We start from the raw sequence: 25,435 nt of genomic DNA, 5'->3' as shown, positions 1-25,435 counted from the left end.
TGTACCGGGGTCTATACAAGGGGTGGACGTACGCATTTTGGTCGACTCCGGCGCGTCTGCGACTATTATTTCGGATGTCATTTTCCATCTGTTGGGCATCCCGCCGGGGGCTGTGCGTCCGGTTTATGGGTCGTGCGTCGCTGCGAACGGGGGTAGCATGGGTATCGTGGGTCAGGTGGATGCTAAGATATCTATTGGGGATGTGTCGGCCTCGGGTGTTGTGTTGATATCGAGATCTTTGGCGGTTCCTTGTTTGTTAGGCACCGATTTTTTGGCTAAGATGCCCATTTTGATCAAAATCAATGAGAATTGTATTGAACTGCCGGGGGGCCGTCAAATCTCGTTTCTGCCGTCGCCCTGGGGGCGACCTGCTTCGGCCGTACAAGTGCAGGCGCTGTCCGTCGCATCTGTGGACATCCCACCTGGTACACAGATGCTTATACCCTTGCGGTATCGGAAGCCCCTGCCTGATCGGCTAGGAGCAGTAGGGGTCTTGTTGTCACCGTCCGCCACGATAACAACCGGGTTGGCGTTAGTGGGGGCACAGACCATCGTCCGGCCGGATCAATTACCGTTTTTACAGGTGCTTAATGCGGGGGGAGAGAACGTCCGTGTCCCGGCCGGTACGGTTGTGGCACATGCCACTACGGCGTTTGCGACCCATGATTGTCCACATAGCCGGGGAGTTGTTGCTGGGGTTTCCGAGCCAAGGAGTTCGGATGATCGTTGGGTTGCTCATTTATGTGACGGAAATTCTTCCCTGTCCATGGAGCAACGTGGTGCGCTGCGTAAATTGTTGTTGACATATTCCGATGTGTTCAGCTCCGATGATTTGGATTTGGGCCGCACTTCGTTGCTTTACCATCACATTGAGACGGGCGATGCTGCCCCTATTCGATTAAATTCGCATCGGATGAGTCCTGCGGAGCGAGAACACGTACGGGGGGCAGTGGAAGACATGTTGGCTGCGGACATTATATCGCCATCTAACAGCCCATGGGGCGCTCCAGTCGTCTTGGTTAAGAAGAAGGATGGCAAATTGCGATTTTGTGTTGATTTCCGCAAATTGAATAAGATATCGGTGGCAGATGCGTACCCCCTGCCGCGTATGGATGACTCCCTCGACGCATTGTCGGGGGCTAAGTTCTTTTCCACACTGGACCTCTCTTCGGGATTTTGGCAGCTTCCCCTTGACGAGTCCTCACGGGAGAAAACCGCATTCCGTACGCCGCAGGGGTTATTTCAATTCAACTGTCTCCCGATGGGATTGAATGCGGCCCCTGCTACATTTCAAAGATTGATGGAGCTCGTTTTGACGGGGTTGCAGTGGGAGACGTGTCTTATATATTTGGACGATATTATTGTCTTCAGCCGCACATTTGATGAACATTTGACGCGGCTGGAGACAGTGTTCACGAGGATGCGTTCTGCCAAATTGAAATTCAAACCAAAGAAATGTCACCTACTGCAACGGTCCGTCCGCTATTTGGGGCACATTGTGAGTGCTGAGGGAGTGTCCACGGATCCGGAAAAGACGGCGTGCGTCCGGGATTGGCCGACTCCGGCCACCGTGGGGGATGTTCGGCGGTTTTTGGGATTTGCCTCGTATTACCGAAGATTTGTGCCGGGTTTTGCGACAATTGCGAGGCCCTTGCATCTCCTTACGGGTAAAGGACGGAAGTTTGTTTGGGGACAGCCGGAGGAGGCGGCCTTTCGGAGTCTGCGTGATCTATTGGCCACGGCCCCAACATTGGATTATCCCGATTTCGATCACCCATTCATTCTTGATACGGACGCGAGTGACACAGGTATTGGGGCGGTGTTATCACAGTCTAAAGGGGGTGTAGAGCGTGTCGTGGCGTATGGTAGCCGAGTCTTGTCTCCTGCGGAAACCCGCTACTGTGTCACTCGCAGAGAACTATTGGCGGTTGTTTTTTTCCTACGGCAATTTCGACCATACCTCTACGGTCGTTCTTTTATTGTGCGTACGGATCATGCGGCCTTGCAATATGCCCTTAAAATTGACCAGCCATCCGGACAGTTGGCACGTTGGTTGGACACGCTACAGGAATTTTCCTTCCAAATTCAACATCGGAAGGGAGTGCGCCATGCGAACGCTGACGCACTTTCCAGATTACCGCGGCGTGCCCCTTGTAAATGTGAGTCGGGGACGCATAGGTGTTCGCCGATTCCAAACCCCCCTCAGCCGCTTACGTTGGCCGTCGAGAAGTCGGACACTCCGATGGAACCGGGACCGGCTGACGGGGTTTTGAATCTGCCGCGGTCTGTCTGGATCCGGGAACAGATGATGGATGAGTCATTGGTGTCCTTGCGGAAGCGGTCTGCTAGGGACAATGGGAGTCCGAGTACGGCTATGGGGCCGCAAACCGCTCTCCGAGATGGTCTGCTTATGTGGCGGGAGGGGTTCCAGGAACGTTGGCGCCTGGTGGTACCAACGTCCTTGCGATTCGAGTTGATTAGAACCCTCCATTGTGACACTCTCTTACATTTAGGGGTGCAGAAGACCTTGTTGACGTTGCAACGTCATTATTTTTGGCACGGCATGGCGACAGATGTCGTAGGGCACGTGCGCGCGTGCCCTGCATGTGCACGACGTAAGCCGCCGAAACATCCTTACGTGCCGCCTCTCCAGTCGATTCAGGTGTCTCGAGTCAATGAATTGGTGGCACTAGACATATTGGGACCTTTTCCACCATCGGCGAGGGGTAATAAATATTTGCTGGTAGGGGTTGAGTACCTCTCCCGTTGGCCGATGGCCTGGCCGTTGCCCGATCAGTCGGCCGCGGCCATTACCGACGCCTTTTTGTTTGGGTATATTATGGATAAGGGGGCGCCTGAGAGACTCCTCACGGACCAGGGCAGGAATTTCTCTTCTAAATTATTGGCGGAAGTGTGCGCGGGCCTTGGGACTAAGAAAGTACGGACATCCCCATACCATCCGCAGACGGATGGTATGGTTGAACGGCTGAACAGGACATTGTCTGCCATGCTTTGCCATACCGTGAGTGAACAACAATCAGATTGGGATCTGCACATCCCCGGGGTGCTTTCGGCGTACAGGATGACGCCTCATGCGGCTACAGGATATTCGCCGTTTTACCTTATGTATGGTCGGGAAAACGTGCCGCCGGTGGATGTGCAATTGGGAACTGGGGTGAAGGGACCTCGTAAACCACTTCCTGAATACATTCAGGACACGGTTCGCCGAGTCACGGAGGCGCGGGAGAATGCCCGCGTGGCTACGGCCAAAGCCCAGGCCCGGAACGAGCGATATGCGCGACGGTCTGAGGGGGAGTGCCCTTGGAAGGTTGGGGACCTAGCCTGGCTTCATTGTCCACAGGTACGTCCGGGGACCTCGCCGAAATTGCACAAACCCTGGCATGGTCCCGTACGCCTCATTGCGGTTCCCAACCCACAGTCAGCACGCGTCCAGATTGGGTCTCGTCGCTGGGTTGTGCATACGTCGCGTATGAAACCATATGTTGCTCCCTTACATGATGCGTCATCCCCCAATGTTGCCTTGCCGGGGTCTGTTGCTGCTGACTCTCCCCTGCCTGCGTCCATTGATCTTGCTAGAGCGCCTGTCGTACCTGTTCCAGACAGGCCGGCCGTGACATTGCGGGGGACGAGGGGCCCTGCTCGGAGGGCGCCTGCCAGGTCTGCGGGACCTTCGAGCCCTGCAGCCCTTCCGACCCAGCTGCGGGCACGGTCACAGGACAAGCCCAAGACTAACTCTTTAGGGACACGGGACGTCGGTGGACTTCCAGCTGCGACAGGGGGATTACCCCCTGTCATTCCTCGACTTTCATCGCGTTCCCGTTCTGCGAGTGGGCCGCCGCCCGTCCGGGACGGGCCGGCGACCCGCACACGTTCCAAATCGCTTACGTTTCGTTGATTGTTGCTGTCTTGTTATTTTTTTCTTACAGTTGTATTTATTGCATGCTTTTTGTACGTTCGTTGATGTTAATTGCGTTGTTGTTGTTGTTCTTGCTGTTACATTGTATGCTTAGTGTCCTTTAGGGGGGGAAGCTCGGTTCGCCGCATTACGATTTGCTATTGGTCAGCCGAGGTCGGCTGGGATTTTTCTACGGGGGAGGGTGGTGTAATGCGGGCGTAAGCGACCTTCCGGATGTGACGTCACGGGGGGTGGAGTCATGTGACGTGGGTGGAAGGTTCGGGTCCTTAAGCGGGTAAACCGGAAGGGGAAGTCAGTCGGGGTGTGAGCGGAAAAGAGTGAGGCCACGGGGGCGAGTGAGAAGAGGGGGGGCGCCGACGGCCATCGGGAGCCAACCCCGAAGACAAGAGGAAGCTGCGGAGTGGTGTGCAGCTGCAGAGGAGACAGCCAGAAGGGCTGCGTGTTAGAGGCAGCGGTGTGGCTGCCAGGAGGAGCTGCGGAGAGAGAGAGAGACAGCACGAGGCTGTCAGAGCTGCGGAGGGAGAGAGGGAGACAGCACGAGGCTGCCAGGAGGTGGAGAGAGAGGAGTAGCAGCGAGTACAGCCAAGGGGGGCTGTGTGAGAGAAACAGCAGCGGGGCTGCTGTTGTGGATCGGGCCGACATTGGAGTCAGCACCGTGGAGAAGCTACAGAGTAAAGACAGCCGTGTGGGTGTACAGCACGAACCGAATAAAGGACACTGAGCCAGACATCGTGGTCCAGTCGTTTATTACACTTTTATTAATTTTAATTTTTTACCTACGTGACTTTACCGATAAAACCCAATAATATGGTACTCTTACTCTGTCCTGACAATCATGCAATCAACAATGATAAAATCGCACTAAGACTGTGTCTTTATTTGAACAGCAGGTGCTGTAAAAGCATAACATACGACTGCCAACACGCATCAGTCTACCTCACACTATTTTCTTATTCATGGTGAACTTTACCACGGCACAATAATTCGGATGACAAACCATTTTTTGTTTGTTATCCTATTGGGTCTTTTCAAGAGGATAAACAACATTTCCAGACGTAATGTGGAGATTAAATCGGGTTTTCATAGGTGGTTACCGACAAGCTCCGAGTAAAGTCCAGATGAGCTCCTCCAGCAGAGGTTAAGTTCACCTATACTTTACCCGGAGCATGCCAACGACCCCCATGTGAACAGCCGTTTAAGTTGTTGTCATGACTATACAATTTTCACCTGACAACTAAAACATTTTTGCATTTTACATTTTCTTACCTTTTTGTGGTTTTCCCAAAAAATATTTGGGGGAAAAAAAATACTGACAAAATGTAACAACTAAAAATACATCGGCACTCTACAACAAACTTTGCAATATGCAAAGAAACATTTCTGTATATTTGTAAAGAGTTGAAGATTAAAAAAAAAGAACAGCAACATTCACACTAGTGCAGATGGTCGTCGAGTATGCATGAGAACACTCATAAATACGCATTTGCTTTTTTTGGGCATTTTATCTTTCTGAAGTATTTCCCATGCCTAAGGCTTTAAATTCTTGGAAGGCGCCCGTTGCATTTGGTTTAAAAACACAATTCATTTCCCCCTTCTCACTAAAATCCCAAGGGCTGTTAAGCAAAAAAAATCCGATGCAAATTAATGGAAGGCCTGTTGTAGTTGTTCTGCACACATGTGTTATGTTAGTGCAGCATACGTTTACATACAAATAAAATATGTATTTGTTTTAAAAAACATTGCTATTATCTAAAACATATGTATTTTATGGTTTACTTCAGGTGGCCTTAACTTTGGCATAAATTTGAAAAAGTTGACACACTTAGGTTACAACACATATGCTTTGAAACAAAAGAAAAAACCGATTGGGAAATAAAACGAAAAAAAAACCTGGCAAGTGTCCTCATCACTCCCATGCTCCGTGTCATTAAAGGAAATTAGCTTAATTGGAGATGTGTCAGAAAAAAGAGGCCTTCAACAAAAAATTCATGCAACAATAAAGTGAATATATTGTGCAGCGATGTCCAATTGTGACCACAGCAAAGGATAAAGCGGCCACGTAAGTTAATACAATGTTAATGCGCAGCCCTGAAATTACCTGCTCGCACACATGCTTGTGGAAAGTGCCTCTGCTAGAGGCCGCTCCAGAAAGCTCCCTCTAAGTGGGTATTTTGGCATAAACCTCCGTGCTGGATAGATGTCTTCGAAGAGGTGGGAATACCGACACTAAACTAAATGACTGCGGTGGGCACATTTATACCCACTGGGTGCACAGAGATGGGAAGATTCAAAGTAACAATTGACCATTTATTTCAACTTCCGTGCCACCGCGGCAGCATTCCCACTTGAGTTTGTACAGTGTTGCAAATGCACATTGCAAGTGGCGCGTCCGTAACAAGGTGAGACAATCAGACAAGCATGTCAAAAAGTCTCAGGAATAAAACAATGGTTCATAACAGCTTTATGTTGTCTTCTTGGTTCTTTCGGTTAAGTCACGTAGTAGGGAAGTAATAAAATAATAAAAATAAAACAATAAAATAATAAAAAAAAACATAATAAAGTAATTCTCACGACGTTTCGGCCACAACGCAAGCAGCTGTCCTCAGGTGAAGAACAGGTCTGTCGAGAAGACGTGTCATTCAGACGCTGTCTTCTCGACATACCTGTTTCTTCACCTGAGGACGGCTGCTTGCGTTGTGGCCGAAACGTCGTGAGAATTATTTTATTATGTTTTATTTTTATTATTTTATTACTTCCCTACTACGTGACTTTACCGAAAGAACCAATAAGATGATTTCCTGCAGTCACGAAAGCTTTAAATCGAAGCTTTCTGTTGCTTTGTGCACTCATGGACCATGATGTAGAGAGAGGGCTCTTACCAATAACATTTGGTGAAACCAACAGTGCTTATCGCACCTGCCTCCGCTGATGAGACCCAGAAGGTCGAAAGCGGAGCAGCGTTTGTGCGCTTAAACAAATGTTGCTGGTGAATGCCAGTCTAGAATACCAAACGGCTGAAATCTTTTGTTGAGATATGGAATGGAAGCAGATTTATTCATACATTTTTGTTTCACAGCTTTTGACCTCACCTCTATCGTTCTGGCTGTGTATTGTATGACATTCATAAAAATCCACCTGTTGGCTTGATTAGCCATGACATGGCTTATGCAACAATATTCGCAAGCGTGAGTCTGCATAATTGTATTATTTCATTTACAAGAAAATGTCGTAATTTGTTCAGAACACAAAAACAAAGATAAAAAAATAAACTAGCCTTATAGCTCAATAAACTAATAATACACAACTCTGTAAAAACACTTGCCAATAACCGCAACTAAGTGAGTAAGGAAACAAAATAGATAAAGGTGCAGCCCAAGCAGTTGCCTGTTCGTGGCACTGCTGCTGGAAGGGCCACCAACAGAGAGAGTTCCAGACAGCCTCTGTAGAGGGTTCTTGGCCTTCTGCTCGACGAAGGCCACACATGTAAGAGAGGTACCCACAATTTACCCCACCACACCAGACCTGCTGATTGACCAATCGTGGTGCACCTACAGTAGCCATAAATATCCAACGCTGTAAACAGCAGGATGACATTGTATCTATGAATAACCACGCAAGGGAAAATTATTACACATTTCATCTGCAGCTTAATGTTCCAATCTAAATACAAAGTTACTGCCAATTATACAACTGTTGTTCATACGTCCTCCTTTGTCGTTGCGCGTATATCGTTATCATTTCATGCTCACGAAGATACTCATTATTGTTTAAGAGAATCATTCATTATTTTAAGTATTTACTTAAAAAAATAAACGCGTGTTGCGCTGGTTCCCATGAAATTAATCATTTGCTCAGCAAATGGTCAGAAATGAATAATTAAAATCAGCAATGCACCGGCGTTAAGCGGCCCAAAACGAATAATTCATTGGTGACCTCCACACAGTCCTTCCTCACCACCCACATTTCCTGTCCAACTGTCCTATCCCACCCTCAAAAAAACAGTCTATGAGCTGCTAAACATCCCCACGACACAACACTTCAGACCATGTATTTATTTGCAATGGGAAGGGGGAGTGGTTGTACACGATGTCCAACATTTTGCTTCAGCGAGCCGCTACGAAACTTAAGGAATTGAATGCATTTGAATTTCATCTTAAACAATCCTGCACACTTTGCCTTCACCCACCGATACTGATCAATTCCACTGCCTTCGGTTGATCTGAATTAAATCTCGCAGCACGTGGAGTGAAACATCGGGCATTGTGCTTTGCAAATGCGTGGGTTCGACCTGTCAACACACTGGAGAGTGCTGTACAGCACGAGAGAGAAAAGATTCGCGGTAATTCCATTCGTGAGTGCTTGGCATGTGGGAGGAAGGCGGGCTCAACTCTGATTAGCTCCCAATGTCAGCCCTATTGTGGGTGTTTTGGTAATTTTCTATGAACTGCGAAGAGTGTCACACAACAAACCAAGCATTCTCAACCTGAATTAAATAGAAAACCAAATGTAATATGACCTCGTTGTGCAGTCATTGGTGACCAGGCTGAGTCCATCAACTCACTCAATTTGAAACCCCGTTTTAAATCATGACAAGGGTTGCCTGGAGTTGAACCCATGACCTCAGCGGTGCCAGCTCAGTGCCCTGACATTGCATTAGCCCCGTGAGCCACCTGGCAGCCTCCGATCCATGATTTGTTGTGCACTATCTAGACGTTGTGTTCTATAGCACATTTGTCCACAAACCAGCAAGAGTAGTGCTCTTAAAAGCAAGCTGGTGTGGTTAACGGTTACTTTTACAGGGTGTGCATTTAAGTGACGATTGACGATTCATTCGGCAGTGTTGTCCAAACCCAGGTAATGTTACTAAATGCAATGTACACAAAGCTAATGATCCTGGTTTCATTTCATAAGCTACTGTTGTCCAACGATGTGTCAGATGCAGCAGTTCCCTAACTTAAGAGACATAATACAAAACAGAACAGCACCATCGCCCCTAGACACATTGCCATCTGCCAACTCGCTCACACTATTTCTCTCGTACATACGTACGTACACACCACACACTTCGCCTTCTGGTTAGAGTAAATGCTCTTGGCAAGCGCACACACATTCACACAGACGTAGAGACCGTGGAAGTAAAGGATCACATCTGTGAACTGGCTCAATGCAGGCCTCACATCTCATTTGCACCTCTCAGCAATGTGATTTTGTCTGACAGATACCATCGCCAAGGATTGCAATGGCATTAAGATTACCATGGCTACCGGTAATGCGGCTTGCATCTTAACTTCTTCGACCCAGAGGCAGTGGGTCCGCCGTAGATTTACGCAAGCTGCTACAATTTCTAAGCCACCGACGTGAACAACAGCTCCTGACAGAAATGCCCTCCGATTAATACGGACTGCAGGTAGACTTTGCGGTGTACGACTACGGATAAAGTCATTCATTTTATATTCCAAATTAAAAACAGATCTGCACATTAACAGTTGTATTTGTTGTTGCACAATATTTAGAGTCAGTTCGCCGACTGGCAGCTCACATGTGGTGGGGTAAAGTGTGGGTAGTTCCCCCTTCTTTCAAGACGTCTCGCCAGTGTGGAAGAGCAGGCCAAAAGAAACATCCTCTAGAGGGGTCCTCTTGAGCTCCCTCTAGTGGAAGCCCTTCCACCTGCAGGTGTGAGGAAGCAGTTCCAGGGCTGCACCTTTACCATTTATATAGTGCGAGTTAACAATGGGTTATATTAATATTCATTGCAAAGGAACACTCCGGTTTACCTTTGATTCCATGAGACACTAAGGATTGTCCATCTCAACTGGGGGTCTCCGCAGCATCTCCAGGGCAACAAAAACAACAGAGGCTCCGGGTCTGAAGATACGCATGGGGGTATGGCATCCCACAAAGACAGAAAGAGGATGCGAGCGGATATCTACATGCAAGCACACTCTTATACTTTACTTCTCGTTCCGTTTTCCACAGCTACGTTACAATAGCGCTCTCGCCATCAGGAGCCACGTGACGATGGCATTTTCGATCAGAGCTACCACAGCTAGCAGTGCACCACATTGTCAGAGAACATCTCCCCGAAGCTGATGTGGTAATAATAATAATAAAATATCTTTTCGATTTAAAGCTTTCGTGACTGCAGGGATTCATCTTCTTGGTTCTTTCGGTAAAGTCACGTAGTAGGGAAGTAATAAAATAATAAAAATAAAAATAAAACTTCCCTACTACGTGACTTTACCGAAAGAACCAAGAAGAATAAAATATCTCTTCTGAAGTCCCTTTCGACAGACCTTCTTCTTTATCCACACCCAGGCACAAGTGGCTTCTGACATCGGATGTCATTCATATCCTGTTTACAGTCTCGAGTTACATTCCGATGCTCGGAGTGATTCTTTCCGTGAAATAACTCATGTTGACTTCACCCAAAAGAGGTGTTCACTCATTCCACGGTCCCCTCGTCGTCATCATCATCATCATCATCGGGCATTTGAACTGCCGGGCAAGATGTATCCACACTAGAGACACACATGTTTAAATACGCTCTGCAAAAAAAGTGTTCCGTGTAATATTAACGACAAAATATTGTACTTCTACTGCTGGAATGACTGCGTAGATTCGCACCCATAATCTCATTGTTGATATGAAAAAAAAAACTCAACGCATTTGACAACGACACAGCCCTACAAGAGAAAACAAATATATTTATTTGGAATGGGCAATGTGCGGGCAAATGGCACCTCTTCATAGCAGAGATCCTTTACTAAAACATGTAGTTGTGGATAATACAAGTGAAAAATAAATAAGCGGACAAGATACTGCACTCATATATCTGTAACAAGGTGGGCTGCAGAAATGTGTTCCCAGAAGGTCGTGTCGCTGATGGGATGTTTAAAATGCTTTCATATTTAACGTGGAGGGATGGATGTGAAGGAGGGATTGTGTCTGCTAGTTTCAGTTTTCAGTTTCATTTATTAGGAATAGATAACCCTGTGAGCCATGCGGCTCTTGACTCGGGTGCAACCGCAACAAACAAAAACATGAACAAGAAACATCTTAAATTGACTACACGCGACAGAAAAATCCAGGAAAAAACAGCAAAGTGTTCCAAAAAAAACACCGTATTTCAACGCTAGTTCTGAGTACGAGTAAAGCAGAATGAGTGAACTTTTAAAAGCCGACTAAAGTCGAACTCCTTCCCAAACTTCTTCAAATCATCGACCTATTGCACAATGAACATTTGCTTCAGCACAGAATATTTTTGTTAAATATATATTATTCTCGATTTTTCGCTAGAACATATTTCATTACGATTACAGTACCATAGATGAGGAGGTTACTTTGGGCATTGCTTGTAAACGACTGCCAGTGGGTGCGATTTCTTCTCAACGTACGTTGAGCAACTTATCTCCTTCACATTGTGGGTTTCCTTCCTCTCTTATCTTTTAACTGTAAAACCGGAATGTTGTGTAATTATGGGGTCAATTTGTTTTGAGTGCTTTTTTTGATTAAGTGTAAAAGATAAATGTAAGTGTATGAAAAAGTATTACAACAAAATAAGTTATCCTAAAGAGTCTAGACATTTCACGATATTTTATTTCGTTAAAAATGTAATGGCCGCAATTTTCATGCAATATTTTTTAAATCGTTAATTTCCAATAACAGACTCTGGTGAGTAATCCCAAGCCATTATTATTTAAGTTTCTGAACAGCCCAAACACCGCACATATTGAATCAATGAGCCAAATTGTCAATGCACCTGCAGATCTGTATAAATGAAGTTACTGCGAGTAAGATGTGTTTTTATTTAGTAGGATAGAACAAATAGTTTACTAGCCGACTATGAAGCAAAAATAGCAGAGGTCATTGATGTTGTAGGCACTTTAATCCACGTTGACTACATTCATAAAGCCCGGGCACGATCCTAGGAATTTTGTTGTTCACTATTTATGCTTCATATATATTGCAGGTAGATGCTGATGGATGCTCAAAAAAAAATCAGAATGAAGCATTGTGCTGTCACAAAAGTATTGACGCCGGTGGACAATGAACTGATTGGAATTTACGAATGCACGTTTTCAAGTGGACGTGGACAATGTGGCAACAGTTAAAAAGGTAGACCTTCAGAATTTGACCATGACAGGATCACTCTTGAAGAAATCCCCCCAGGGTCCATGGCACCCTGGCGTCTGCGGTGAATCGGGAATCAACAAAGCTGTGTAAGACGTGACTTTGCACAAGCGCCGTGTGTCACTTTTGCACAGATAGCCCCCCCCCCCTCACGCTTCGGGGACGGGTGTGACCGTTTTGGGATTGAACACGGCGTTTTGGACGTCGAGTCCCCCGAATGACTTACGTGCAACATCAAGATGAAACATCCGATAGCTTTCTCATGACAAACCTCGAACCTGGGCAAAGGCAGACTGGGGGACAGGTTTAAGAGGCAATTTATTACCGGGTGAAGAGACCTGAATCGGACATTACGACCCCGAGTTCAGAAATGGGGTTGTCCCCTTGCAATGGAAACACCCGGCTTCTCCAACACCCAAGCGATTCAAGGCCTAGTGCAATATTGACTTCGTGCCACACAAGGAGACAATCGCAGGTCAATATTATGCAGACTTGGCTCCATCGACTGCATGAGTGAATCACGCCAATGCCCCGGCAACACGCACGGCAGGAACTGCAAAGGCCACTGGTGCTTGTCAAGGAATGCCACTCTGAGGAACTCCGGCATGCTGCCTCTTCACCAGATCTGACACCCGGTGACTTTCAGCGGTTTTCCAAATTGAGGGAGCGCCTGCGTGGGGAGCGTTTAGACAGAATGGTGATGATGGTGATGTTGAGCTGAAGATGCTCCAGGGGAACCCAAATGAACAAGGAAGAACGGTTCTGTTCTGGAGAAAATCGACAATCTTCAGCAAATATATGAAAAATGCATTGTTTAAGAAGAGTGACTCCTTAAACAATGCATTAAAAACAAAGAATATGGTTTGTATCGGCGTAGGCACTTTGCACGTTCAGGTCAGAATGTTGTAAAAACCACCCTCATGCTTCCCTTGAACACACAAGCATTGCATTGGACTTGCACCACTATTATTACAAAAATAAACTATCATGAATATTATACATTCTCTTTCGATTTAAAGCTTTCGTGACTGCAGGGATTCATCTTCTTGGTTCTTTCGGTAAAGTCACGTAGAAGGGAAGTAATAAAATAATAAAAGTAAAACATAATAAAATAATACGTGACTTTACCGAAAGAACCAAGAAGATACATTCTCTTGTAACAGTTTTACCTGGGGGATCTCCTCCAACTCAACACAGGGCGGTGCGGGGTCCTTATTAATTAGTAACGCCGACACTTCTCTTTAATTAATGACAGTTGTGGTATGCTGTAAGCACTAGAAAGCAAAGTCACGGGATATCTTGCATGTGCACACTTAGCATGCTCGCTTGATGTCCTTGAGGCAGATGGAGGAGGCTGACGTGATGTCTGAAAGGAAATACCCTGGATTCAAACGCCGGCCATTCGTTGGTGCTATGGTGGTTTAATGACATGAATATGGAATATAAAGCATGTGGGTACATATACACGTGCAAACAGCACAATGAAACTGTACAGGAGTCAACAGAAAAATATAACACTTTTCTAAACTGAAAACATAAGCATAAGGGGGACAACACATTCAGCGTGTAATACCCATGTAATTTTGTTGACAGTGTCCACAATATACTTCAACAAAAATGGCAAACGTGTAAAGGACTTTAATTAAGCATTTATCTCATTAAATAAATCATTCCCAAACTTCCTGTTTTAATGTTGATGGTAAATATTTTAGGAAATTGCATAAACATGCTAAGTTGAACATTCGCATGCCATATCACCGGCCGTAGTGAGCACCATTTAAGGGGTTGGGGAGAGCTTCATGGCAGTGTGCTAAAGGTATGTGATCTTAAAGCCTTCCCCACAAAATAAAACCACCCCACTCGTAACAAGACAGTGCGCTGTATTCGGGAACGCATTCGATATGGCAAGTGACAAGAAGAAATCCAATTTAATTGCCCGCAGAATTTGGATGAAGTAAAACATTTGTCAGGCCTACTGGAGGAAAATTACTCCCCCACGAGCATTGCATCGCTTCAAGATATAACCACAAATTCTTGCTGAAGCTCTGCTAAGACCGACTCGAAGCGTTTTCCAACCGAGTCTGGAAAATGTGGCATTGGTCCAAAACGGATACGGTCTATATTGGCCCGGGAAAGACCAGATGTACCACTGTATTCAGAGAAAGCATTCCACTCGGAGGAAACCTGGTGTCCCTAAAGCTCAGCCTGGGAAGGTTGCTGGCCAGACAATTACAATTTTTGTCTGAAACCCAAAACGTGCCTCTAATTATATTCCGAGCTAGAATGTCATTTCGAATTGAAATAGCGACATGTGTATTCTCCGGATCATCGGTCGAACATACAAGAGGTAATTTTTGAAATGTTTAGGAGTAAAATATGTAGGAATATTATTTTCTGTGATATTTGTTACAGCAGCCTCTTGCATTATTAGACACTCTAGAAAGTAATGTGCACCCCAAACTTGTGCCCGTTGTCAATAAAGTTATAAAATCTAATGAAAAAAAAAACACCTACCAGACGTGCCCCCAACAGTTTCTTTACAATGCATGGAAAAAGTGTCATCATCAGGAGGCTATGGTACAGTATTACTAAATGATAGGGTTAAGAAAGTATAACATTATTATTATTTTAACGTATTAAATATCCTTCATATAAAATGCTTTGATGAATCCAGTGGATTTGAGCTGTCCGGGTATTTTTTTTAAATAACCACTTGTATTTGTTACTTTATGATTTTTAATCTGGATGTCTAAGTAGGATTTGCTGTTTTATGTAAAACATTGCCGCAAAGCGTCACTCTACCTGTCACAACAGTGCGAGTCCATGCATTCATTGTTTTATTTATATAATTTATTTCTAAGTGAGAGATCCTTGAAAAGAAACTGTTTTTTGTTTCCCCCAATGTGCAACTGGGAGCGTAGCATACTAAGCCATATTAATGCTAGACAGCTACCAAAAGCAATTCCATGTTGAAAATAGAAAAACTAGTCAAGAATTTCTGGTAAATTATGAAAAAAAAACAGTCATAATAATAATTCTGTTTTTTATACCACAATATCCTCAATATTGTGTTAAACGATATTCAATCAAAATCAATGTCGGTCCGCTTTTCTGAACCGAATCAGGTTGCGTGAGGCAGAAACTCCACCAAGGCCTTCCATCCTGCCCTGCCCTCCGCCTAGCGGCATCAACTGTGGCTCCCGGACCGCCGGTCTCTCCTCGGCCAGGCGGCACCGCCCCGGTCTTGCCAGCGCGATTGCGGGCAGACTCTTTGTCTTTTGCCTAGAGGACGTCCTTTGAACATCTCCCGCGGGAGGAGTCTTTCTTTCGGCATCCTTAGCAGATGACCCATCCACCGTAGCCGGCTTCACTCCACGCTCAATAGTGCCGACTGGACATTGAGTCTCTGGCAGATAGCGATATTAATATTTTTTTTACGTCAGTCATGAGTAGAAGCCTCGCTGAGTCTTGACTTTTTCAGGAGGGTTCTGCACTGGGATGCTTTGCCAGTTCCTTTTGAAGGAATGGGTTGTGCATGGACTACATGGAGAAACCCACTCAAATGAGGAGATAGTTCTTGAACGTCTACATAGTTGATACTCGTAGGCTTTTTTCGGTAAAGTAACGTAGGTAAAAAAAGAAAATTAGTAGAAGTAATAATAGAAATAAAATAACAAATTATTTTATTATTTTATTTATATTATTACTTCAACGATTTATTTATCTATTTTTACCCACGTGACTTTACCGAAAAAAGCCTAAGAGTATGAATCCTTGCAGTCACGAAAGCTTCAAATCTAGAATCTACATAGTTGGCTTCACAATCCCGCTTGCTGTACAACCATCTCTTGGCAGGGAAGTAGGTGTGTCTGCATGATTCACCAACGCTTCCCTCAAAAGTGATGAATCACTGGCATGTGATGGCACCATGCCCAGCTCTACATGGCAGTAAGCTAACAAGGTTAAGCTACAGCTATGCAATTGCTTTCTTATGCCACTGGTGTTTGAAGGACCTCCATGAGAGTGGCCTTTGAAAGAGCCCTCAAATATATTTGGCCAACTCTTCTACGATGGCCAGACATCTTGGAAGAGGTGGAAGTACCCACATGCTACTCCACCACACAAGACTTATCAATCAACTAATTGCTGTGTACCCGTAGGTACTTCTGGGTGGACAGAGGCTGGAGGATTTAAGAAATGTGCCCATTGTTTCAACTCCTGTGTCCACAGTATGCTAACCATTACAGCAGGGCAGCAATGAGGCAACGGTGAACAATGAAGCAACAGTGAACAATGAACCAACAGTGAACAATGAAGCAACAGTGAACAATGAAGCAACAGTGAACAATGAACCAACAGTGAACAATGAAGCAACCGTGAACAATGAACCAACGGTGAACAATGAACAAACAGTGAACAATGAACCAACAGTGAACAATGAAGCAACAGTGAACAATGAAGCAACAGTGAACAATGAACCAACAGTGAACAATGGACCAACAGTGAACATTGAAGCAACAGTGAACAATGAAGCAACAGTGAACAATGAACAAACAGTGAACAATGAACCAACAGTGAACATTGAAGCGACAGTGAACAATGAAGCAACAGTGAACAATGAACCAACGGTGAACAATGAACCAACGGTGAACAATGAACCAACGGTGAACAATGAACCAAGTGAACAATGAACCAACGGTGAACAATGAACCAACGGTGAACAATGAACCAACGGTGAACAATGAACCAACAGTGAACAATGAAGTGACAGTGAACAATGAACCAACAGTGAACAATGAACAAACAGTGAACAATGGACCAACAATGAACAATAAACCAACAGTGAACAATGAACCAACAGTGAACAATTAAGCGACAGTGAACAATGAACCAACAATGAACAATGAACAAACAGTGAATAATGAACCAACAATGAACAATGAACCAACAGTGAACAATGAACCAACAGTGAACAATGAACCAACAGTGAACAATGAACCAACAGTGAACAATGAACCAAAAGTGAACAATGAACCAACAGCGCTCCTCGCCTCCGACTTTTTTTGTCAGCGTTCCACATATGATGGCGAGTCTAGGAAAAAGTCCTCCGAAAATGAACGGTGTGTCAACAACACAAGTTAGCGGCACAGCTGCGAGAAGCAGAAGCCACATTTGGCCACGCACACACACACACGTACACACACGTGTTGCTCAGAATTCGTGATCAGGGCACCGAGACACGAATGTCAGGCAGTCGCTTTGGGAATGTAACTTAGGCCAGTCGCAGACAAGTCATGTCTGGAACCACTAAACACAGAGCAAACACCGCCCCATATATAGCGGGCCGTCTGCTCGCTGGCCATGGCAAGTGTCTACTGTGGATGAGATAACGCACATAAACCTGAACAACCTTAGGTGTGCAAATAGTTTAGGGCACAGTGCCATGCTCGTAGAGTGTTTTCTCCCAGGAGTGTTGTCGCCGTGTAGCTGTAAGAACAAAAATGTCGTTCTTTCGGTAAAGTCATGTAGGTGAAAATAATAAAATAAAATAAAAAAAGTGAAAAAAACAACAACATTATTTTATTGTATTATTATTTTCACCGACGGGATCTCTTCCGGATAAATAAAGACTTCTGTCAAACGGATAGGCATATATACACAAATATATGCTGTTGTATGTTTGGAAGTATAACACAGAATGACATGAGATCATTATGCAAATGATTATAGGTTTCTGTGCCAGAAACAAAAGTATATTTCAACTTGCAAGTATGTGCCCTACACACGCGGCCTATTTAGAAGAAATATCTCATCGTAATGCAGTCAGAAATATGAAACACATGTATCTTATCAGACTGAAAAAGCATTATACATTTCATATATTCATTTTGAAGGAGTACTGCACTTTATCTTGTAAACATATTTTCTCATGAATATGATGGGCAGGGGAGTGCTGGTGGAATGGTTTAAAAACTGTGTGCTGAACTTCGTGACCCGAGTTCTATTCCCAGCAAACAGCTAACATCAGCAGAGAGTGAAATATGAACCGGTGCTGGGTCCCCCCCCCCACCCCAACTTTACTAATCAATCATAATCAACGTTTTTGGGTTTAGATCGCGTTATTTATAAATGTGTCGTAACCCTCCACCACCCGACACGGCCAATCAGTAAAAAAAGTGTCACGTTGACAAAAGACAAATAGTTCACTGCTTTAGCCCACCGGTGTGTTGAAGCCACAACATTTTACTGATTGGCCGTGTCGGGTGGTGGAGGGTTACGACACATTTATAAATAACGCGATCTAAATCCAAAAACGTTGATTATGAATAACATTGGTCGCGAAAGCCTACGTGTTAAACTTTACTAATCAATAATGACCAGTGTGGTGAAGTATGGTCAAACAGCCCCCGTGACCAACACGACATAGGGAGGCATTCATCCAATGAGTGGATTGACATCACGCTATAAATAATGATCAACAATTTGTTACTGAAATTTATCTACTCAAATGTATGTATTTTAAATTAAGTTGAGGTTTGATAATAATACATAATATGTACAGTACTGATCCAGAGATTGCCAACCATTTTGATTCAGCCGTGTTCTTAATTGGACTTTAGATTTGTACCAAAATAAACTATCGAGGCCACAAATGCAACTTATAGGAAAATATAACCCTCTACAATGATATTCTAAATTACATTGAGGTGCATTTTTAAGCAGTTTCCTAATATAATCTTGCATCATTTCCGTCACCCAGCCCCCAAATAATTGACAGTTCCTCCAATTTCAAGGCTTAACTCTTTGATTATAATGAGCTCCTTTTATGATTCTTATAACCACTGATGAACAAAGATGGGGTGTACGATTCTGTAATCGGCTATCATGAAATGTAATCGGATAGATCGAATGTATGCTGATGGTCAAAATCATATACAGTATGTGTGTTTTTCTCACAACAAGTTAAGTAACACCAAACCCACTGCTTTATAACTACTGCATTATTGAATCTAACACGGCAAGTTGAACAGGTAAGGCGCACTAAGCTATATAGCTCTTGTTGAGAAGCAACCTGGCCACAAATAAGAGCTCAACAAAGTGTAAGTAAAACTCATTTATATATAGCGCCATTCACACAAAGTCTCACATTTTGACATTTATAGCGGCCTAAATCAGAGGTTAGCAACCAACATAACAAGAAGAGCCACTTTTTTTTGGAATTCTGTAAAAAAAACCTCAATATTTCAAGACCCGCAATGCATGTTAATACAAAACAGCGGTCCTTAATAAATAACGTCACGTAACAGTCCTTAAAGAGCTGCATGTGGCTCCGGAGCTGCTGCAGTTTGCCGACCCCTGCTCTAAACGCGTGATGTCGTTTCTAAATGCGGAGGGAAAAACCGGAGGACCTGGATAACAAAAAATCCACGCAACCACGGGGGAGAACATGCAAACTCCAAATATATAGGCGCCAGGGTTGGGATCAAACCCACACGCTCCTGTATACCAGGCGAGGTAGTCAACATCTCGCCACCGTGTGCATGAGCTACCATGGCACCCCAGGTGTTCAGACGTACACTGCCACACACACATGGGTATAATTTACAATACAATACTCAATGGAAGTGTTGGAGTAGCTTGTTCAAATCTGCCTTATCTCACAGTGGGAAAAAGCACAATAAGCCAATCAAGACTATTTCTTCCCCCTCTAACTATACGACTACGGCCAGCCTTTGTACCAAACACTGGCCCAGCGAGGTCTTTTGTCTAAGCAGCGTTAGACACATTATGGGCTGATCAATGCAACGCAGGAAATAATGAATGAAAAATCAATGAATGAAATAATTAAACTCTGGCAATCTATTTCAACCTATCAAGTGCAGTTTTACACATACGATGCGCCGTGTACATGTACGTGTGTGTGTTCTGTGTAGAGTATGGGGAGCGGTAGTGTAGTGGTTAGCGCACTGCGCTAGGAACCCGGCGACCCGAATTCGATTCCCACTCGTGGTCAACACCAGTGTCGATTATCTGAAAAGGTCATGGGCCTCCCCTAGGTCGACTAAGCCTTATATGAGTACCTGGTGCGGTGTGCAAACATCGTCACTGGGGAAGCAAAGGCGGCCGGGCGCGGTGTTGGCGACCCACCCCCTCGTGTGCCATGCCGGCCTTTATAGGTGCTTGCAACAGTCTGTTTCAGGCTATAAGGGGGATCTTTGTCCTTGTCTGTATAGAGTACTTATAAATGAATCTCTTCCTTTCGATAGTGTACTAATTACACAATCACTCCTTTTAAACTACGAAGAAGGGAAATGGTGCATGAATGATTTCAAATTTTCATCTTGAATTACACAGATGGAATGTATCTGAGAGGAATGTCATCCCAAGAGATGGAGCGATGAAATCTGGTCATGTGCAGTTGCTGGGTCTATCATTGCATCGCAGAATCACGGAAGGTGGCGTGGCAACTTGGGGAGGCCTTCATCGAGAAGTGGATTGACCCTAGCTGATGTTGAGTCAGGGCCTCCTGGAAACCTTACCACACCAATGCTCTTGTTATGCACGCACATGGCAATCAAAACATGTTGAGAATTATAATAAGAGACTGACAATCAAACAGGCCCATTGCTGAAACTCACTTATCTTTGTGTACATATTATATCCTGTAATCATATTCGATAAACCAGTGACAGGGGTTATGATACAATAATTAGTGTGGATAATAAAATAATAAGTGTTAAAATGAAGTATTGCAGTATGTTTAGAATCATACTCTAAACATTAAGACAACTTCTTGTTACTTCTGTATACAGTACGTTCCCGATTTTTTTAGAGAATTTTTTTTTATTTTTAAAGATTAATAAGAAAGTATGATATCACTGGAAACGATGTCACATTACGTCACTTACCTGATTGTTTTTGTCACGTAGCATGGGGGTGTGACGTCAGTTTTGTTGTCGCCAAGACCCGCAAACTTTTCACGTTGTAAAAATTATCCCAAAATCCAACATTTTTCAACCCAAAACTTATCCCACCAGTAATGATCTAATTCTCCGACACATAATGAAAATTACGTTGCTTATGATCATCTGTAAGGGCTGCTAATAGTTAAGCGTAATCCCAAGCGTTCGAGGGCCCTGCTTTCATGCGGTAAAACCAGATGTTTTGTCTCCAACAACAGAGCTGCAGGTGCAGAGCACTAACTGACATGCAGCACACAAGCCAAGGGAGATCAGTGCGGTCTCATAAGCAATGCGACAGCTTTAACATCTCAGATTCCGTGCAGCTGTGTACAGTGAATTGCATTTTCACATAACACGGCCATGTTATTGCAATTTTTCATTTTTTTTAACTCATAACAGAAAGAAAACCCGCAACACAAGGGAGGCAGTGAAACACACAACAAACTAAACGCTTGAGTATAAATGAGTGGATATGAATGAGTGCAGTGGTAGTGGTAGTTCATCAGTTTGACTTTTTTATTCCGCAAATGTAAAGATCTACTTGAAACTCCAAAGTGGCAGGCAATGTGATTGATGTAAGATCGACTGGACCCATCTGCTGTGGCCAATATGGATAATTGAACATATTATATTTCTACAATCGTTGTTTAATTTGCCATGAAATGGGCACACTCTGGAACATTCAAACTGACCGATTGTGCCCTCCATTGCTGTCTCAAAATGAACTCTCTCTCTCTGGTGCAACCTAAAAAAAAAACTCAAGTAATCATCTGCTTTTAAATGCAATGCTCCCTTTTTTATTTCTTTCAGCAAAGTCAGCCCCCTTCTGCGAGAAGAACATTTTAATCAAATCACTACAGGTAGCCAAATGACATTTGCATGAAAAGGATAACAAGCACCTTGATGACCGAGAGGAATCGTGAACAGAGGCTGTCGCAGGGAGTATTGGAGCATTTGAAGAGAGGCTCAGGACGAAGGGTGAAATCAGTTAGTTTGCTTAGGGCGTTAACAGCATTGTTAGGGCCTGAAACACATGTGCAGCCTTTGACACCCTTAACATTATGTTCGCGAGCCAGAAGGCAACCAAGCTTATTAACACCTCAACACTCCCCTGACTCCCAACACCCTCACCGCACCCCCCACCTGACCCCCTTTTCTACCCTTTCACTCATCCCCTCTCATTAAATTCCGAGGGAAACGGTTCGTGGCGCTGGGGTGGGGGCTCAATCTTGCAGCCAAACACCGACGCCTCGCGAAACCCTTTAGCACGCCGCATTCCTTTCGCGCTTTGGGGTGCACGACCAGTGCCCCCCTCCCACTCTTCAACCCTCCTCCTACCTGAGCCCAGAGCACGTGCTGAGGGAGACGGCGGAGTCCGCGTGCCCGTCGACCTGGCCGTGGTAGTAGCAGTGGTCCTAACGCGGGGCGACATTGGACACGTTAAAAAAACAACAACGAAAGAACAAGAAAAAAAGAACTCGCTTTTGTTTCCTTCCCATTTTGAGAACATCACGGTAATGTGAAAATCAGAGACTAAAGCGGCAAATTGATGAACAAGTGAATTATAGAATCGATAAACAATCCGAGCGATTGCATTTGTTTTTTTTAATACAGCGAGGAAACGGAGTAACTTTCATTGATAGAGAGAGAGATTAGTGACAATGTATACATATGCATTTGAGTGTACTGCACGATTTGTGAATATTGTTGTATCTTATCGCCGTTGGCTTACCCAGTAAATGCAACACTGAGTCTCAAGACTTTTACACAAGGTTCATGCCGAGTGTTTTTGCGTTAGGGGACAAAGTTGCAATTGACAATCCCATACAGAGTAATTTGTGGGCAACTTTTCAGCATTCAGATGCATGGCCAATACCATTTAAACATTGTACAATTCAATTTTAGCCGTGGGAGGTCACTGAAGGACCTGGGGAAAACCAATGCATCATAGAGAGAGAACATACTCTAAACCAGGGGTCCCCAACCCCCGGGCCGCTGACCGGTACCGGTCCGCACCCTGTTAGGAACCGGGCCGCACAGCAGGAGGTGAGCGGTGAGTAGGCCTCGGCAAGGTAAGGTAATTGTACTCTTTTTACCGGGTAAAAGGGTAAAGGTAAAGGGTACAGGTGTCGACATGCCAAGGGGTAAGGGTAAAGGGTAGGGTAAAAGGTAGGCTCGTTGCTTTTTACCTTTTACCTTACCTGCTAAAGGGTAAAAGGTAGGGTAGAGTGATTGTATTGTGGTAAGGTAAAAGGTAGGGGGTTAAGGTAGGCTCGTTGTTTTTACACTTTCACCTTACCTTGCCGAGGCCTAGCGGTAAGTCCGCGCATGGCCCGCCCATTATTTTATTTACCACTTCCGTCCGCGCCTCTTTCCCGCACTGCGCACTTGTCTCAGTCACAGTGTTGGTAAACCCACAAGCTGCTAACCCCTAGTAGCCAGAATGAGTAAAAAACAAACGTCGCTGGACAGCTTCTTTGAAAAGGGGAAAGACCCAATGATGACCGCCCCCCCCCCCCCCCCGTTCCGTGAAAAAATTGTCTTCCACGAAACCGGTCCCTGGACCGCTGCTCTAAACGACACATGCGCAAAGCGCCCGAGTTGTCAATGGAAACGGGACCTGCTGCGAGGCACAAAGTGTTACCACGGTACCACCCTGCCGCTCCAACACATCGTGTTGACGCAGAGAGTGCAGCTGGCCAATTAGGATTCTGGGGAGATGAGTTGTGCTTCCAATGGAACGAACCCCAGGTCTTTCTGCTGCCAAAAAAATATCAAATCTGTGACAAGTGGCTGCAGCTGTCAGACAATTTTAGTTTTTGTATGTGTATTTAAAAAAATATATATATATATAATACATAAAATGGGACAAGGATAATAATGAGTGTGTGAAGGGACAATGAGAGTGAATTAACCTGAACCCTATTGGAGATAATAACATAATAAATGGTAAAAGGTGAAGGTGCAGCAATGCAATTGCTCGCTCACACCCGCTGCTGGCAGGAAAGGGGCCTCCACTGGAAGCAGCTCTGGAAAGCCCCTCTCGAGGGTATTTGGGCCTACTCTTGCATGCCCACACTTTATCCCACCATGCATGATCGGTCGATCGGTGGTGTGCGCATTCGTGTGGGTGGGGGGTAGTGCCTTGGAGGGGTGCCACTGCGCTGAAAGGATTCGCTATGAAAAAGAACATAATATTTAAACTACACGACTAGAATTCTGCATGGGGTATGCTAGAATATTTGAAGGAATTCTCTCTGTAAATTTAGTGAAAATGGCAGCAATAAAAGGCTGAATATGCTACAGTTATGTCAGCAGAAAAATGCATACAGTATACTTCATTGGATCCTTGAATACATCCCACAAAGAAAGACATTCAATAAAGATTTAGATTCATCTAAACACAAATATGTTCAATGCCAATTATTTGATTACAATATCATTCATGAAAGTGGGGGTTTGGTAGCACACTGTGTTCTCAACCCAGCAATCCCCGGTTGATTCCCAGTCACGGACCATGGATGGCGAATAATATCCCGATTCCAACTTTCTTCACCAACCCGCGTAGACCAGTGCGGTGAAGTATGGTCAAACAACCCCCATGACCAACACTGCAGGAGATGGGGAGACTTTGATCCAGCAGTGAATTGATCAAGGACTGTATATTAGTATTATTATCGTTATTTAATGAGTGTGTACTAAAAGTCTATATTTTATTTAAAACATATACAACCGTAATGAACCCTCTAACCCCCCCCCCCCCCAAAAAAAATATAATAGACACTATTTATTTATGAATATTAACACAGATATTTGTGAAAATGAACAAATATTACCATGATCCTGCCTCCCCCACCGGCCCCCACACCTTGAGTGATTTACTCCAAACCATGCCAAGTGCACTCACTCCCCACTCATCCTCGGCTCTCCCCTTGCTCGCCCTCCTCACTTTCCCTCCTTCAAATCATCTTAATGCGTAGCTTACGTTGACCGTGCTTTAAACCCTCTCTGGCCACCCCTTTCCCCCAGCCCTGTGTCCAAGTCACACTCTCGTGACTGTGCGGCGCTTCGATACTTTTTGATTTGCTCGATTTTAGCGCCGAATAAATGACAGTTGTTTGCTATTGATATCGCCTTGCACTTACCGCGTAATTTGGCGATTCTTCTATGAGGGTTCCATTGTCAGAGTAATGAGTCTCTGTATAATGTCTTGTAAACAGTTCACTGCAACAACAAAAAAGAAAACAACAACACAAGTTAGGCTTTCGCAATAAACACTTTATACAGATCTGGGATGCTACAGTGATTGTAATAATCAGCATTCTGAACTTGCAACCTCGGGGTCGCAGAGGTTTGATCTCCCGGGTGGGTGTGAGGCAGTTGAAACAATGATGCAGATTTCTAA

General features: G+C 44.7%; 1 protein-coding gene across 1 annotated transcript in view; it reads right to left on the bottom strand.

Moving 5' to 3' along the window:
* Positions 1–25,435, bottom strand: part of LOC144717606 (disintegrin and metalloproteinase domain-containing protein 12-like) — a 169,660-nt gene that overhangs the window by 76,436 nt on the left and 67,789 nt on the right. Inside the window, exons 4-5 of the mRNA XM_078593103.1 lie at positions 25,176–25,254; positions 22,369–22,445 (exon numbers count right to left, since the gene is read on the bottom strand). Of these exons, the coding sequence (XP_078449229.1) occupies positions 22,369–22,445; positions 25,176–25,254 (156 nt within the window). The remainder of the gene's footprint in view (positions 1–22,368; positions 22,446–25,175; positions 25,255–25,435) is intronic.

Source organism: Lampetra planeri, chromosome 4, assembly GCF_965212315.1.
Source record: "Lampetra planeri chromosome 4, kcLamPlan1.2.h2, whole genome shotgun sequence".
Lineage (NCBI taxonomy): Eukaryota > Metazoa > Chordata > Hyperoartia > Petromyzontiformes > Petromyzontidae > Lampetra > Lampetra planeri.
The sequence above is the reverse complement of the archived record's forward strand: the minus strand, read 5'-3'. Positions and strand labels throughout refer to the sequence as shown.